We start from the raw sequence: 18,942 nt of genomic DNA, 5'->3' as shown, positions 1-18,942 counted from the left end.
CTGTGGAAGATTTACCTAAAGTCTTACACAGAGGGAGTATAAGTTTTGAATAGAATAGACAATTGGGCAACTTCCATTTATAATAGACAATTGGGCAACTTCCATTTGAAATACTCACTCCAGTTGTGGAAGATATAGGTAAAACCATACAGAGGGAGTATGGGTTTCAAAATGATTAACCCTGACCAATTACATCTGAAAAACATACTCCCTCTGTGGGAAATATTTCCAAAATCTTCCACATGGGTAGTGTGGATTTCAACTGGAATAGCCCATTGTCCCTCTATGTAAAATGAAACAAATCGGGACAAACTGATCATTTTGTGATATGTAACAGAGCTGACAACACCATCATGGCTAAGCACATCTGTCATTGGAGTATCCCTTGTGGACTTTTAAGCTATATAGGTATACCACTGGTGTTATATTTGGTTTTATTTGTGTGTGGTGAGATTCCGACTGATAGTGGACAACACAAAGATGAGACGATATGTCATCAAGACTATGAAGCGGATGTGAATAAGAGCTTCATATGTCAAGTGAATTGCTCATCTAACTGTACCTGTAGCTTGGATAATGTCACCATAATCAGTAACTGTATTGATGGAAGTGTGTCTATAACTCAAGTTCTGTATCCAACTGATGATATGTATGCACTTGATTGGCATGGCTGTACTTTGCAGAGCATAAAACCCATGGCTTTTGAAATGTTTGGCAGCTTGTTGCAAATACTGAATCTGGGAGGTATTGCATTACGCGAAATACAGCCTGGTGTGTTTGCAGGACTGGCAAATCTAGAGAGGTTACATCTGGATAACAATGCATTGCAAGAGATACAGTCTGGTGTGTTTGAAGGACTGGCAAGTCTGGAGAGGTTATACCCGGATAACAATGCATTGCAAGATATACAGTCTGGTGTGTTTGAAGGACTGGCAAGTCTGGTGTTGTTATCCCTGTCCTACAATGCATTGCAAGAGATTCAGCCTGGTGAGTTTGAAGGACTGAGAAATCTAGAGAGGTTAGACCTGGATAACAATGCATTGCAAGAGATACAGCCTGGTGTGTTTGAAGGACTGGCAAATCTAAAGTGGTTATATCTGGAAAACAATGCATTGCAAGAAATACAGCCTGGTGTGTTTGAAGGACTGGCAAGTCTGGTGTTGTTATCCCTGTCCAACAATGCATTGCAAGAGATACAGCCTGAAGTGTTTGAAGGACTGGAGAGTCTGCAGCAATTATACCTGTCTTACAATGCATTGCAAGAGATACAGCCTGGTGTATTTGAAGGACTGGGTAGTCTGGTGTTGTTATCCCTGACCAACAATGCATTGCAAGAGATACAGCCTGGTGTGTTTGAAGGACTGGGTATTCTGGAGTGGTTATCCCTGTATAACAATACATTGCAAGAGATACAGCCTGATGTGTTTGATGGACTGACAAATCTGCAGAAGTTATACCTGCCTTACAATGCATTGCAAGAGATACAGCCTGGTGTGTTTGATGGACTGACAAATCTGCAGAAGTTATACCTGCCTTACAATGCATTGCAAGAGATACAGCCTGGTGTGTTTGAAGGACTGGATAGTCTGGAGGTGTTAGACCTGTCCTATAATGCATTGCAAGAGATACAGTCTGGTGTGTTTGATGGACTGGGTAGTCTGGAGCAGTTAGAACTGGATAACAATGCATTGCAAGAGATACAGCCTGGTGTTTGAAGGACTGGGTAGTCTGGTGTTGTTATCCCTGTATAACAATACATTGCAAAAGATACAGCCTGATGTGTTTGAAGGACTGGCAAATCTGCAGAAGTTATCCCTGGCCAACATTGCATTGCAAGAGATACAGCCTAGTGTGTTTGAAGGACTGGATAATCTGCAGTGGTTAAGCTTGGCAAGAAATTTCCTAAGTGAGCTAGCGCTCAACACTTTTGGACCACTGAGGAGCTTACAATTTCTGTGGTTAGATAATAACACGCTACACTTTCTCCATCCTAGCACATTTCAAAACCAAACCATTCTGAAAGAGCTGAGACTTGAACATAACCAACTTCATTACCTTCCTAAAAACATTTTTGACAGTCTCATTCACTTACAGATTCTAAACTTGTCTCATAATTATTTGAATCAAATTCCAATACTGTCAAAGTGTACTTCTTTAAGAACGGTAAGCATCAAAGCTAACCCACTGCTGTGGATACACAGTGGAGTATTTTCAGGGTTGAATAATGAAACAATTGTGTTAGCTACCACAGCGGCAACTTGTTGTTATGCATTATCTGTCCAGTGTGAAAGTGACGAGTCACCCTCTCCCTTCCTAACATGCAAGCGCATGTTGGTGTTTGACCTTATTCGAATTGTCATGTGGTTTATGAGTATTATAGGCATCTTTGGAAATATGTATGCACTTTACACCAGATTTAGGCACAGACGGGAAAGTAACAAGGTCCAGTTTCTTCTCATCACAAACCTCTCAATATCTGATCTCACAATGTGCATATACCTTATCATTTTGCTTTCAGTAGATGGGTATTATGCAGATTTTTTCCCATCTCATTCCGAAACCTGGCGAAGAAGTGTGTTGTGTAGATTTGCTGGGGGCAATATCTGTATTATCTAGTGAGGCTTCAGCTTTCTTTATAACACTTATAAGCATAGATAGGTTTCTGGGCATTAAGTACCCATTTGGTGGTCGACGCATGGGTACAACATTATCTCGATCAATAGTAGGCATGCTCTGGTTGGTTGCTATCAGCTTCAGCATTGCCTCATTTGTATTCTCAGGGACAGATTCTGATTGGTACAGAAATTCAGAGGTTTGTGTTGGACTGCCACTTTCAAACCTCAAGGTTTACAATGAAAGTGTCACTGCCATTAAGGACGATACCAGACAAAATGTTTATGATGAAATAGCTTACTACACAAACAACACCCTTGACTCTACCCAAGTGACCATGTACTTATCCACAACCATGTTCACTGGTGTCAACTTTGTCTGTTTCTTAGTAGTGGGTTTCTGTTACATGAACATTTTCATCACTGCTAGAAAAACTAGCAGAGATTGCGGACGTTCTCGGCAATCAGAGGAAGAAATACGAATGGCTATGAAAATGTCTCTTCTTGTCCTCACAGACTTTTGTTGCTGGGTGCCTATTGGCATTGTATTGGTCCTTGTCCAGGCTGGTGCAGTAGAAGTCAGTCCTACAGCTTATGCCTGGATAGCAACATTTGTTCTGCTGATCAATTCCACCATCAACCCATTTCTGTACACCTTTGCAGGACTTTTATTTAACAAAGAGAAATGCTTATGTTGTAAAAACAGAGGTCAAGAAGAAAACATCCCAATGAGGGAAATTGCGGGCGAGGAAATTTAAAAAAAAAAAGACAAAAGAAAAAATTCGCTACTTGCAGACAAAGTTGAGGTAAAAGTGAAAATAACATTGTTGTAATCATGGCATAATTTGCATCCAATTATAAACTATGTGCATTTTTTCTCTTAAAAGAGGGTGATGTTACAGATTTTCTTTCAGTTCATGTTTTGCATGCTAGTTATAGGCTTCAACATAAAAAAGATTTGAGATATCGACACCTGTGTGGAGAGGGTTAGAGGCATTTTTTGCCTCAGTTGCAACTTAGGTAGGGATGGGTTATTATAACTGTAAATTTGATTTTGTGCATCATAAATCGTAACCAGAAATCATTCATTCATCAATTTAGTTGATTCTAACTTTGTTATTTAGATTTAGTTTGTATACAGCCTGTCTAAAAAAAGTTGTGCAAGTGAAAAGCGCCCTCTTTGGCAATTAGAAAATACCGTTGTGACATGATGCTTACATCAACGTCAAGGGCGCAGTCTTAGCTCTCAAATGATGTTGAAATATTTATTTATCTTTTAATCTGTTTTAAATGGAAAAAGAGAATCATTATACATGTATCAATGATAAAACAGTAAAAACAGTAAAAACAATATTGTATTGTTATGTAATTGATGCATTCTTTTGATCTTACAAAAACTCTTGATAAACTTGATGCTACAAATGTATATCATTGATTTAAATGTACAGCCGTCCTCCCTAGTAAAAGTGGCACAATTGTGATTTTACCCTTTCGTTGTTAATTAAACATATCTCGAGATCAAAACAAGCAAATTGAACAGACTATACGGCATGTGAGAGCTAAGACTACGCCCTCGACGTTGATGTAAGCTGTATGTCACAATGGTATTTTCTAATTGCCAGAGAGGGCGCTTTTCACTTGCACAATTTTTTTGAGACAGGCTGTATACATTGTATTTTACTATAAATATTTGAATAAATACCAGTTTGTTTCTAATTATATTGTTTCTTTTATTCATGTAAAACATTGTTTTACTATGTATGTATTTTGAAAAAGTAACTTATTGTAAATGTATGAAGGCCTGCTTGGAACGCAGTGCTTGCCACTTACATTGTAAGTAGATATCGTCATCATATTAACCATGAACAGGTTGTTTTAACAGGTATTAAGGGTATACGATGGTCAAAGCAGCAGAAAAAAGTAGTTCACAGCATCTTGTGAATTGTAGTGAGCTTTAGCAAAAATTGCATTGCTCATTTCATTGCAAGCGTGTAGAAGAATTCAAATATCACAGTTGTACTTTTGTAGGTCCTGTGGTTTTTGAATTATGTTGTAAAGAGGGCTGAAACAACAAAACTTTTGTAAAGCGTACATAACTCATTAACAACAATAAATTAAGCAAGTTTTCAAAGTATATGATTTGTGGAATGAACTTTTGTAAAACACCAAAGTGTTATTTTTCAATAATACATTGATTCAGATAATGAAAATCATTTTTTTTTGGCTGCTTCGACCAACAATACCTCGTATACCCTTAATACTTCCTGTTCATCAAAAAAAAACACATCTGTTGCTACTTTGGAGCTTTTAATATCTTAATAAATAATGAACACAGATACAATGAGCATCATGAGCTGGTTATTAAAGCTTGATGAGATATAACTGACACCTCATAATGTAGGCATAAAGAGATTGGTTTTCATTATCAAGAAATCAGAGCCATAACATGACAAAAGTTGACTGTATTTTTATGATGAATTTGAAACACAAAACCTGTAATTAAAATTGTCAATCAAAAACAGCCTACCATGCATATAGAAAGGTGGGAAGTTCATTCACTTCAAATAGAGTTTGTGAAATACAGTTCAAAACACAAACTTCAACATCTACAGGATTATAGAGCATTATCTGTTCGCAAACCACTGTGCCATTAAAGCCTCTAGAGGTCGAAGTGAACGTGAACATCTATAGTGAGCTTTTTTACCAAATGTGTCTGAGACAGACTTTCTTTTTTTTAGCCTTAAGTTAAAATAATTTTCACTTCCAAACGTCAAGCTTGGTATATACTTTTGTGTGTGCTCAAGGGGATTAAGTTCCCATAAAAAATTGCCTGTTTTACTGGAGCGAGCAGTGTAGCAAATTCTGTAATAGCAGGTGCACTAGAACATGTCATAAGGTGCATCTGGTAAAAAGGTGGTAGGGAAGACGAAAGGGAGTTCATTGGAAGTGGACAGGGAAGTGCAGTGGTAGTAGCCAAGGGGGAAGGACAGCTCCCCCATGGAACATCTTGTCCTCCTGCTCCGCTTGACCCTCCCCCTGTTGGATGCTGGCCGCTGTGATATTTTACATTTTAGGCCTTTTTTGCCAATTTTTGTCAATAATGTTTCCTCTTGAATGTCGCCAAACCCAACCCCCTCCTAAAAGAAAAACCCTGACAATGCCATTGGGGAGGGTGAAACTGGAGTGCCCTGGCATGGGAGTGGGATACAATAGAAGGGGGTAAAGCTTGCGAGGATGGAGGGAGGGGAGAATATTCATGTGTATTCAAACAAAGCGCCTAAGGTAGAGTCTTTTGTCTTAAAGTGTGACAAAACCAATAACCCACTTGATCAAACAAAAGGGGACATTATGCATCAGTGACTTACACATGCCCTTCTTTTTGATTGCTCATTGATACACATATCCTCAGTTTAAGCGATAAGACGCTGTTGGTACAGTAACCAATCAGATGTTCGCATTGAAATAAATCTGAGCAAGAAACCCAATCGATATATATATATGTGAAGTTGCAGTGGAAGTTGAAGTAAATTTTCAAACTTCATTTTGCAAAGTTCCTCTATACTTGTACTTCTTCATTTGTCTTCAATATTCTTCTCCTCATTCCCGTTTTATCTTTAGGCTTCCCTTTCTTATGATTTTCTTCATGTTATTTTCTTTCATTGACTGTTCTTCTTTGCTTCCTATCTCTTTGCTTTCTTGTTTTAACCCTATCCATTCCCCTTTTCTCACTTTATTTTCCCTTTCTATATAACTCCATCTTCTCTTCACATGCCTGGTCTTCTATCCCATCTTGTTCATATTATTTAATTGCTGCCCCTTTCTTTCATTCCTCCCCCTTTCATAACTTGAATATTTGCTTCCCCCTATGCTAAATAGTTTTGTTTTCACGGAAGTTGTCATCTTCCCCTCTTTTTTCCTCTTTTGTTTGCCTCTTTGGGCATCCACTTTGTTTTTGTTTTTATTCAGTTCCCTTTCTTTTTTTTTTTTTTTTTTTGTATTCATACTTGTTTCCTTTCTCTTGGTTTTCTTTCACTTTTGGCCCTTTCTTTCCATTTTCTCTCTTCCTTTTCTCTCCTTTTCCATTCTTTCCTTTACTTTCCCCTTCTTTTTTTCTTTTCCCCCTTTTCCTTTTTTTTCTATTGTCCTGACAAAGTTCACTGCACAAATTTTAACAGGGTGGGGAAGTCGCCCACCCTTAGCTACACCACTTTGTGTTACCACATGATAGTCAGCCCTTCAGTAGCATTCTTCATTAGGTCGATGAGAATAATTATAAATAAAACTAGATGGCACAGCTGTGCTTGAGCATATACTATTACATTATAGCACATTGCATGGTCATAGTCTATCAATCAAGGTTTATTATCTGCAAGGTTTATTAAAGAGTCAAAGTATATCATTGGTTAGAATTATATGAAACGTAACATGTAATGTCTTTTAGCAGCGATACACTAGGTTCAGACAGAACCGTGATAGACTGGTGAGCCCCGCCCCCATAAGTTCTGTCACCAATAAGCCAAGACTAATCACATACACGGGTGATCACTCTCCAATTACAGGCATTATAGTACAGCCAATCATGTCAAACGAGTAATGGTTGGATGCTTGGATTATCCCTCTACATCTATGTAAAATGAAAGGAACCGGCACAAACTGATCATTTTGTGATATGTAACAGAGCTGACAACACCATCATGGCTAAGCACATCTGTCATTGGAGTATCCCTTGTAGACTTTTAAGCTATATAGGTATACCACTGGTTTTATATTTGCTTATATTTGTGTGTGGTGAGATTCCAACCGATAGTGGACAAGACAAAGATGAGGTGACCTGTGAGCAAGACTATGAAGCGGACATGAATAACAGCTTCATATGTGAAGTGAATTGCTCATTTAACTGTATCTGTACCTTGGATAATGTCACCATAATCAGTAATTGTACTGATGGAAATGTGTCTATGACTCAAGTGCTGTATCCAACTGATGATATGTATGCACTTGACTGGCATGGCAGTACTTTGCATAGTGTAAAACCCATGGCACTTAAAATGTTTGGCAGCTCCCTACAAATACTGAATCTGAGCGGTATTGCATTACATGAAATACAGCCTGGAGTGTTTGAAGGACTGACAAATCTGGAGTGGTTATACTTGGAAAACAATGCATTGCAAGAGATACAGCCTGGTGTGTTTGAAGGACTGGCAAGTCTTGTGAAGCTATCCCTGTCCTACAATGCATTGCAAGAGATACAGCCTGGTGTGTTTGCAGGACTGGATAGTCTGGAGTGGTTATTCCTGTATAATAATACATTGCAAGAGATACGGCCTGGTGTGTTTGAAGGACTAGATAGTCTGCAGCGGTTATACCTGCCTTACAATGCATTACAAGAGATACAGCCTGGTGTATTTGAAGGACTGGCAAGTCTGCAGCAGCTATACTTGCCTTACAATGCATTGCAAGATATACATCCTGGTGTGTTTGAAGGACTGGGAAGTCTGGTGTATTTATCCCTGTCCTACAATGCATTGCAAGAGATACGGCCCGGTGTGTTTGCAGGATTGGCAAGTCTGCAGAAGTTATACCTCTATAACAATACATTGCAAGAGATGAAGCCTGGCGTGTTTGAAGGACTGGCAAGTCTGGTATTGTTATCCCTGTCCTACAATGCATTGCAAGAAATACAGGCTGGTGTGTTTGAAGGACTGGCAAGTCTGCAGCAGTTATACGTGCCTTACAATACATTACAAGAGATACAGCCTGGTGTGTTTGAAGGACTGGGTAGTCTGCAGCGGTTATCCCTGTCCTACAATGCATTGGAAGAGATACAGCCTGGTGTGTTTGAAGGACTGGGGAGTCTGCAGCGGTTACATCTGCATTACAATGCATTGGTAGAGATACAGCCTGGTGTGTTTGCAGGACTGGCCAGTCTGCAGAAGTTATATATGTATAACAATACATTGCAAGAGATACAGCCTGGTGTGTTTGAAGGACTGGCAAGTCTAGAGAGGTTAGATCTGGATAACAATACATTACAAGAGATACAGCCTGGTGCGTTTGAAGGACTGAGTAGTCTGGAGTGGTTATCCCTGTCCTACAATGCATTGCAAGAGATACAACCTGGTGTGTTTGAAGGACTGGAAAGTTTGGTGTTGTTAACCCTGTCCTACAATGCACTACAAGAGATACAGCTTGGTGTGTTTGAAGGACTGGAGAGTCTGCAGCGGTTATACATGCCTTACAATGCATTAAAAGAGATACAGCCTGGTGTGTTTGAAGGACTGGATAGTCTGCAGTGGTTAAGTTTGAATGGAAATTTCTTAAGTGAGCTAGTGCCCAACATTTTTGGACCGCTGAGGAGCCTACAATTTTTGTGGTTAGAAAATAACACCCTACACTTTCTCCATCCTAACACATTTCAAAACCAAACCAGTCTGAAAGAGCTGAGACTTGATCAAAACCAACTTCAATACCTTCCTAAAAACATTTTTGACAGTCTCATTCATTTACAGATTCTAAACTTGTCTCATAATTATTTGGATCAAATTCCAATACTGTCAAAGTGTACTTCTTTAAGAACAGTAAGCATCCAAGCTAACCCACTGCTGTGGATACACAGTGAAGTATTTTCAGGGTTGAATAATGAAACAGTCTTGTTAGTCACCACTGCGGCAACTTGTTGTTATGCATCATCTGTCCAGTGTGAAAGTGATGAGTCACCCTCTCCATTCCTAACATGCGAGCGCATGTTGGTGTTTGACCTTATTCGAATTGTCATGTGGTTTATGAGCATTATAGGCATCTTTGGAAATATGTATGCACTTTACACCAGATTTAGGCACAGGCGGGAAAGTAACAAGGTCCAGTTTCTTCTCATCACAAACCTCTCTATATCTGATCTCACTATGTGCATATACCTTATCATTTTGCTTTCAGTAGATGGGTATTATGCAGATTTTTTTCCATCTCATTCCGAAACCTGGCGAAAAAGTGTGCTGTGCAGATTTGCTGGAGCAATATCTGTATTATCTAGTGAGGCTTCAGCTTTCTTTATAACACTTATAAGCATAGATAGGTTTCTGGGCATTAAGTACCCATTTGGTGGTCGACGCTTGGGTACAACATCATCTCGATCTATAGTAGGCATGCTCTGGTTGGTTGCTATCAGCTTCAGCATTGCCTCATTTGTATTCTCAGGGACAGATTCTGATTGGTATAGAAATTCAGAGGTTTGTGTTGGACTGCCAATTTCAAACCTCAAGGTTTATAATGAAAGTTTTACTGCCATTAAGGATGATACCAGACAAGACGTCTATGATGAAATATTTTACTACACAAACAACAACCTTGATTCTACAAAAGTGACCATGTACTTATCCACAGCCATGTTCACTGGTGTCAACTTTGTCTGTTTCTTAGTAGTGGGTTTCTGTTACATGAACATTTTCATCACTGCTAGAAAAACTAGCAAAGATTGCGGACGTTCTCGGCAATCAGAGGAAGAAATACGAATGGCTATGAAAATATCTCTTCTTGTCCTCACAGACCTTTGCTGCTGGATACCTATTGGCTTTGTATCGATCCTTGTCCAGGCTGGGGCAGTAGAAGTTAGTCCTACAGCTTATGCCTGGATAGCAACATTTGTTCTGCCGATCAATTCCACCATCAACCCATTTCTGTACACCTTTGCAGGGCTTTTATTTAACAAAGAGAAATGCCCATGTTGTAAAAAACAGACGTCAAGATGAGAACATCCCAATGCGGGAAATTATGGTCGAGGAAATTAAACTGAAAAAAAAAAAGACAAAAGAAAAATTCGCTACTTGCAGACAAAGTTGAGGTAAAAGTGAAAATAACATTGTTGTACTCATGGCATAAATTGCATCCAATTATAAACTATGTGTATTTTTTCTCTCAAAAGAGAGTATTGTTACATATTTTCTTTCAGTTCATGTTCTGCATGCTAGTCATAGGCTTCAACATACAAAAGTCCAAGTTTTGAGATATGTTCTCAAAATATCAAGAGAGATCTCAAGAACCACTGACCCAGTACTAGGCTTGTTTGTACTCATTTTAATGCATTTTTTATGCTGAATCGAAATATGTTATTAAAAATGTACAATTCTAAAATTTATGAAATTTTCAAGAAACTTTGGAACTTGTTGTCTGCAGTCGACACCTGTGTGGAGAGGGTTAGAGACATTTTTGCCTCGGTCACAACTTGTGCTCATGTGTTAGGTAAGGATGGGTTATTATAACTGTAAATGTGATTTTGTGCATCATATACTTCTTAACCAGAAATCATTCATTCATCAAACAATTTAGTTGTTCCTAATTTAATTCTAATTTTGTTTGTTATTTAGCTTTAGTTTGTATAGATGATGTGACTTCTGACGTCAATGCCTGACAGTATGCGCACGCATCATCACAATTTCCATTGTTTTTTGCCTGACAGTATGCGCGCGCATCATATTTTGTTCAGGGCTCGTGTTTTTAAGACTCCCGCCACATCACAATAAGACTATTAAACAGTGTAGTGGTTGCATGGGGTTTATTCAAGCATTAAAATATACCAGTCCCTTGCCTTTGTTGATAAACATTGAGGTCACCTCATCTATACATTGTATTTTACTGTAAATGTTTTAATAAATATTAGGCCTACTCTGTACGTTTCTAATTATATTGTTATATCGGGCCGTTTCTGCCTGATATACTGTGAAGCTCCAAAATCTTCTTTCTTAGTGTCAGGGATCATTTTCCCTGAGTTCCAGTTCAGTCGGAGCAACTTTAAATTTGACCAGACCTTTGACCTCAAATGACCTTTGCGGTTTCATAAGCCCCAAGTGCCGGGGATTGTTTTTTACAGCCTGATCTGAGCAACTTTAAATCTGACCTGACCTTTTGATCTTGGATGAATGTTGCGGTTTCAAACTCACCAAGTGTCAGGGATCAATATCCCCTAAGTTTCCCTCAAAGTCAAAGATCAAGTCAAATTTAAAGTTGCTCCGATCAGGCTGTAACTCTGCGAAAAAAATCCCTGGTACTTAGAGAGTATGAAACCGTCAAAGGTCATCTGAGGTCAAATTCAAAGTTGCTCTGATTGGGTTGCAACTCAGGGAAAATGATCCCTGACACTTGCGGAGTATGAATCTGCCAAGGTTATCCAAGGGAAAAGGTCAGGTCAAATTTGAAGTTGCTCCGATCAGGCTGTAACTTGGGGGAAATAATCCTTGACACTTGGGGAGTATGAAACTGAAAAGGTCATCTAAGGTCACAGGTCAGGAAAGGTCAAATGTTAGAATGGGCCTGATTGGGCTTAAATGTGATGCAAATTATCCTTGATTTGAGGGAGCATGAGTATCAACTTGAGTTTACCTAAGGTCAAAGTTCAAATGAGGTCAATCAGAAGCCACTGCCTAAACCATGTTTAGGGTTAATATGATTTAAAACACAATTAATATGTGACATGATCAAGGGAAATGTTGCCTAATGTTGCTAATACCTATTTTGATTTTTCACAAAAAAGTGCTCAAATTTTTTTTGTTTCTTATTGCTCTCAGCAACTGATAAATGAAGTACACTACAAGATTCCTGGCGACGTAGTACCTCTGCTGCAATGTTACTTCGCGGCTACTACCGCTGCTACTACCGAGTACCCAATCCCTTTGTGGCCGACGTTGGTACTACACCAAAGTACCAACGTCGCCACCATACTGTAGATACCCCGTAGCAAAGTACTTACATCGATACTCCGCCATGCGCCACCTAAGAGTCAACTCGATGCACCGAGTAGGTGACTTATAGGCACACCATAGTCGGGGTACTTCAATGGCCCTTCAGCGGAAGTACCTGCACAGTAACCGCATACATGGTGTACCCATGTGTCAGCAGTGAAGTAGCAGTGAAGGTACTCACCCGCGAGGTACTCCGTCGCCAAAATCATTCGATCGTAAAGTTCATTGACTTCAAGGCGCTGCGCCTATGATACAACTACTGCGGCCGACGCTGCGTTCAACAAGGTTTACACGAACGCGTTGAAGTGGAATTATTAATTTGTTATGATGGATGCAATAATGCTTGTTGCACAATGCAGTTTTTCCCAGACGCCGGCGACAGTGTTATATTATAATCCCGCCCGTTTTTCTTTTGTTTTCCGTTTTGTTCTGTTAAGAAAATAACACTTTAATTTGTTAATACCAAATTACCATCATCATTGTTGTTATGTTAATAATGTTTTAGCATGTTACCTAGACCGATGTTATGTGAAGAGTTCCTGTTTTAAATTGCCTTGTTCCAAAACCTGCAGATTGTTATTTATTTTCTTGTGCTTTGATTTTTGTATCGGTTTTATGTTTGTTTACTTGGTTGGTTAGTTAGCCGTTTGCTTGACTGGTTGCTCAGCTTGGTTGTTTTTCATTTGTAATTTTTATCTTATTTAATTAATTAGGCTATTTAGTAAGTTTATTATTTTTCAGAAATGTTTAGAAAAGATTGGAATCATGTATTTTATTAACATGTTCATATGTTTTTTATTCATTAAATCATTATTTGCTTTAGTTATTTACTCATTTATTTATTACCTATTTATTTATTTGGTTAGTTATTTACTTATTTATTTATGTAGGCCTACTTATAAATTTACTTTTTCTTTACTTATTTCACTATTTTTTATTTGGTTGTTTATATACTTATTTATTATCTTCACTTATTTATTTACTTACTCATTTAGATATTTATTTACTTAGTTGCTTATTTACTTACTTGGTTATTTTTTTATTTCCTTGTTTATTTACTTACTCATTTAGTTATTATTTACCTAATTATTTACTTATTTTTATGATTAGTTGTTTACCAATCTCCTTATTTATTTATTTATTTATTTACTTCAAGTTGGGTAATTATTTAATAACTTATTTATTTGTTTACCTATTGCCTTATTTATTTACTTACTCCTTTAGTTAGTTGTTTACTTACTTATTTACTTATTTATTTACTCATTTACTAATAGGCCTAGGCCTACTTAACTTATCCGCTTAAAAATGCCCCAAAACAAATAAGAAACATAAATCAAGAACATATTAATCAATATAAATCAATATGGCAACAAAAACAAATAAGAAATGGCAACCCGCTTGCCCCATTTTTTCTTGCCAGAGTACCGACGTCGGTACTCAGCTGCATATTACCTGGCAGGTGAGTACCAGTGTCGGTACTCAGGAGTACCTTCAAAGTACCACGCCACGAGGTATTCGCGAGATGCAGCCGGCTTGCTGGGCCACAAGGGTCTAGTGGCCGACGTGGGTACTCGAGAGTAGCAGCGCTGCTACTCTCATGAGAATCCCGTAGTGTAGATAGGTGTCTTGACTGGAATTCATAAATAAGTTACTGTATTTTTAAGATTACACCGTTGGTTTTCACAGTAACGGTGCAGCCGGTCCCTTGTGTGAGTGGTCTAGCTTTCTGCAGATGTGTCTCTAATTTCATCAGTAGAGATAGATTGAAGTGACTTAACTGATATAAAAAATTTTAAAATTGAATATTTTTGACATGAAGACCCCTTTCCCTCGATCATGCCACATGCAAGGATCGCAAATGAAAGATGTGAGTTTATTTTCCCTAGCATACCTGTTTTGAATGCATACGGACTGTCACCTGTCCGTATAAGTTGCTCTTATTCAGGAGCTCTGTGCATCGAATATGAACCACCCGCGGTTTCTCTATTGATTCCAGAAATTTCCATCTGATGGTTTTGTAACGATTACCAGACACCATTTCCTATACAGAAAAACGACAAATATATTATGTTAGTCATACTAAGGCCGACAATCATCTCAAATGTTCCATCCAGCGTTCAAAATAAGCACCAGCCACTGGCCTGTAACTTTTTGGCCTGGCCAGTAACTTTCCTGATTAGCAGACTAGTTCCCGGTAACTTTTTAAAGCTCAAAGTAACTTTTAAAATATTTATGAATGCATCGTCAATCTGTCATTAATTATTAAATCACTTACAATGCACAGTATAATGTAAGTTTTTTGATCCTAAAAAATCCTGATCTTGCAAGAAACATTTCAACGATTAAACCGCCGCTTTGATTTGATCAGCCTAAGTTTTATTCTGTACATTATATTTAGAACCAACATATTTTGCATACTTGATTTGTATTCACGAGATACCCGTTTTCAAAATGCTTTGGTTAGTGGTTCTCCGTAACTCAATGCTTCACGTGTAGAAGAGTAGGCAAGACAAGTCACGATATGAACTCTTTTGTGATCACGCTGTATAAAATAAAAAGCACTACATCTTGCAGTATACTTTTTCATTATTTTCATCCCGAATCATACCCCGGCTTAATTTCCATTTAAAAGCTCTAAAACGTTTCACTGAGGGTCTGTAACTTTTCAGAGATACAGACCCGGCTGGCCTGCAACTTTTTTTCTAACACTGGTTCCAACCGACATATTTCTAACACTGGTTCCAACCGAAAACCAACCACAGATTCCAATTAAAATCCACATATCCCCTATGGAAGACATGACCTTAATCTCCCAAACAGGGGGTGTAGATTTCAAATGCAGTCCCCATTCAGGTAATCCCATTTGAAATTCACACTCCCTGTATGGAAGATTAAGGTAATGTCTTACATCTAGGGGCTGTATGGATTTCAACTGGACTAGTGCATTATGCAACTACATGTAGATGCAGACACAATAAATGTCATACTGATAGTGATTCCGACTTGTTAGGTATAGATACAAATTACTTTGATCTTTTGATCGACCATCAATGCTTGGTAGATCCTTATTTATGAAATTAATTAATTTACTATTGTTAATTGTGATAAAATAGTAATTTGTACCTGTAGTGATATTGGACAATACAAATTTAGCGTTAATTCTGACTAATAACAAGCATCGAAGCAGCATTGACGGTCGATCCAAAGATCAAACAAATTTATTTCTGGTGCCTTAATGATATGACTATCTAAATGACTGTTGTAAAACTTACTGGGAAACATTTCTCAGTCACCAGTGAATGCAGGAGATTCTTGTTGAAACTGCAGCAAAAATATAAAACAATACAAATACACTGATAAACTTTAACAAAATAAATTATTAATAAAAAAAACTATAAAAATTACTGTTATTTATTTACAAATATGACACAAATATTAGATAAAATAACTAAAATTCATTTATAGGGTATATTGCTGATAGCGATTGATAGGCAAGAATGATGCATGCTGGGAATGAAAAGGGTTAAAAAAAAGATCAAATTTGAGCCCTCTTCATTCCCAGCATGCATCATTTTTCCTATCAATCGCTATCAGCAATATAACCTATAATGATCATACATTTTGGCGTGAAGTAAACTTACTTTTGCAGTGCATTATGGGCATCTATGAATATCTGTTGAGCCTGCCAGGCAAATTCTGAGTTGGAGTACTCGGGCTCGTACTTGCGGATTTTACGCATGCTGAGGTGCGCTTGTCCTGCGTTCTTCACCCTCTCTAGCCTTTGTTTGGCACCCTGCAAGGATAAATCACATTTGAAAATGTAAAAGGATATTATTTACACCAAGTGTAATTACAAACCTGACATTTTAACCACTTGGACACTCATCATCATCATCATCCTTCGGCTGTGGAGCAGGCGACTACAAGTTTTCTCCAGCTACATCGGTCTTGAGCCATTGCTGATAGTTGACCTTGACTCAGCATGCTGTCCATATCCCCCAAAAGACACTGGATGTATTTCCAGAACAAGGTTCGTTGCCGTCCGGGTTTCCTCTTGCCATGAGTTGGACATACAATGCATACTGTTTTACTGGCTCATCATCAGGCAAGCGGAGTATATGCCCTACAAATTTCAGTTGACAAGTCCTGGCTTTCTAAACAAGTGACGCTGTCTCTGTCAATATTGTACATGTACATGTAGATGGTAGAATTTGGTACTCTGTCTACTCTTTTGGTGTTCAGCATAATACCGTAGCAGGATGTGCCAAATGAGTTGATTTTATTTTCCATATCCTTAGAGATAACCCACGACTCACAGCCGTATAGTAAAACTGTGACTCGGGTTGTGTGAAACAGTTTAACCTTGGTGGCAATTGGGATGGTAGGACTTTTCCACAGTTGCTCTAATTTCCAGAAGGCTGTCCAGGCAAGAGCTTTCCATCTCTTCAGGTCACTAGCACTGGACCCCATCATGTTTGTGTGTGGCTCATGTTAGCCACTTAATATACCTCCATATTATTTCGCTATGCGCCCAGCAAACTATGACTTAACATGCGTGGTTGTGCAACTCGTTGTGCCAAAACAGCGCTGTGTACGCAAAGCCATTTACCGCTCATACTTAAAAGATGCAAATCATTGTTAATTTTGGGCTTTTGCCGAAATATGCCGGAGATATATTTTAATACCACTTAAAAGTGGTCTCCTTGAGGGTTAAATCAAAATGGTTGGATTTGCCATAGCGTTACGTATGGTGCAATTTTGAGTCTGTAATCTTTGAGTACAATCTCTTTGGCTCTGTTACAAACATAACCTACCTCTTTTGACACTGATGATGATCTGCCATCCCCTTCAGGAGGCACATACGGCTCAAATACATCACCTACAGGCAGAACATGAAAGCAACATTATAATAAAACAATCATCTCATATTGGTACAAAACATTGTATTTAGGACATAATGAATGTTTGGGTTGATTTGTATGGATTTGACAACCCTGAATAACCCAAGAAAGCCTCTTCTGAAGCTTATTTCTGTTGGTGTCCATTAGAACACCAAGGTGGGTTGGTACAGTCAGCAGTTAACTCACAACTTTTCTTGAAACTGACTGCAAGCTATAGGCATGGCTCTTCTATACATAGGACCGACAGTTTAACATCCCCTCCAGAGGACGGAATCATATCATGGTTCATTTACCCAACTCTAAATGCACCATGGGGGGAGCGGAAGTCTGAATTTAATCTACAGATGTTGCCAACTAATTTCAAGGTCACTAAATAACCTAGTAGGCGTCAATATTTAAGCGACTCCTGCTTATTTTTTGTATACATTTGCAGTGGAGCAAGCAGATATACTGCAGTGCATGATGGGATAATCCCTTCAGCTGTTGTGGGTAACATGTCTATCTCCTCATGGCTCATTTAACATCAATTAAGTAAGTGAACAATGAGAGGAATCGGTCTTTTGGAGGATATTACACAGATAGCGTGGACCAGTTGTCCTAGCAACGATCGATTTTGATGCCACACTACGGAGGGGTCATATTTTTCAAATAAAAATCTAAAAAACCCTGATTTACGGGAGTAATTGAAAGTTGAAATGAGGGATTTTGTGTACATTTTCAATGGCCTGTGCAGTTCCATTATGGTACTGCAAAGTATTTAATGGGATACTCCTTTCAGCTGCTGTGGATCTTACCAATTAATTTCGTATTTGGAAGACTTCCTGTGCTTGTGGCCCCTGAACATGTTTAAAACAAATCTGCCAACAGGAGGTTTTGCTTCAAACATGTTCAGGGGCCAATAACACATAGGGTTTTTCCTGCCCAGCGACGATTTGAACCTTTTCCCCCCAAATCAATACCCAAACAAGTCTCCACCACCCCTACCTTTAACCCGAGACCTCACAAACCAAAAGTGGGTACCCTAACCACACCGCCACATTCTCTACTTACTTGTACATGTGATAGTAATTGGCCTTGATGTATCTGGCATGCCCATTTTATTCCTGCATGTTTCAATGCATACATCATGGCCTCATTAGGGTTCTTCCTATGTTTGGCTTGCAATTCCAACTTCTCCCTATCCTTCTTTGTCAGCATAGCTTTCTTGCGACGTTCACCTTTAAAACGTTCACTTCCTGACACACATTTGGTGGGAACTGAACACAACACCGGAGTGTACGGGGTGAGCAGCTGTCTTCCGACTTGCAGGGCAGCTGCAGCCGGAGTCATCATCTTTAACAAAAACAACAGAAGGTTTGTAAAAGCACAACCACATTCAAAGTCACTTTATCCCCATGAGACACAGTGTCATCGCCCCAATATCTTCATGGTAGAAATCGCCATGGTAGGTTGAATCCACAGCCATGCATGGCCATTTTATTCCGACCTTATGAGACGCATAATTAGCCAAGTGACCTGACTAAGGCTACTGGCAATAGCCGGGGTAATTGATTTCTCGCTGTGTGAGTAAGCTTGTATACGACATTGCGGTCAATGGTCATACTGCCTCCACTGGAGTAGTGAGTGCAGCTATAGCCTGCGCGCTGTAGTCCCTACAGGACCAACGCAATATAAAATTAGAATTTTGGTCAGATTTCA

The 18,942-nt window shown here is 38.7% G+C and overlaps 1 protein-coding gene across 1 annotated transcript in view; it reads right to left on the bottom strand.

Annotated features, from left to right (window-relative positions):
- Positions 1–18,942, bottom strand: part of LOC140142644 (large ribosomal subunit protein mL45-like) — a 35,538-nt gene that overhangs the window by 13,813 nt on the left and 2,783 nt on the right. Inside the window, 6 exon segments of the mRNA XM_072164646.1 lie at positions 14,235–14,384; positions 15,616–15,664; positions 15,985–16,136; positions 17,158–17,222; positions 18,295–18,339; positions 18,342–18,576. Coding sequence (XP_072020747.1) covers positions 14,235–14,384; positions 15,616–15,664; positions 15,985–16,136; positions 17,158–17,222; positions 18,295–18,339; positions 18,342–18,576 — 696 coding nt within the window.

This window comes from Amphiura filiformis, chromosome 20, assembly GCF_039555335.1.
Source record: "Amphiura filiformis chromosome 20, Afil_fr2py, whole genome shotgun sequence".
Lineage (NCBI taxonomy): Eukaryota > Metazoa > Echinodermata > Ophiuroidea > Amphilepidida > Amphiuridae > Amphiura > Amphiura filiformis.
This window is presented reverse-complemented; position numbering and strand designations above follow the sequence as displayed.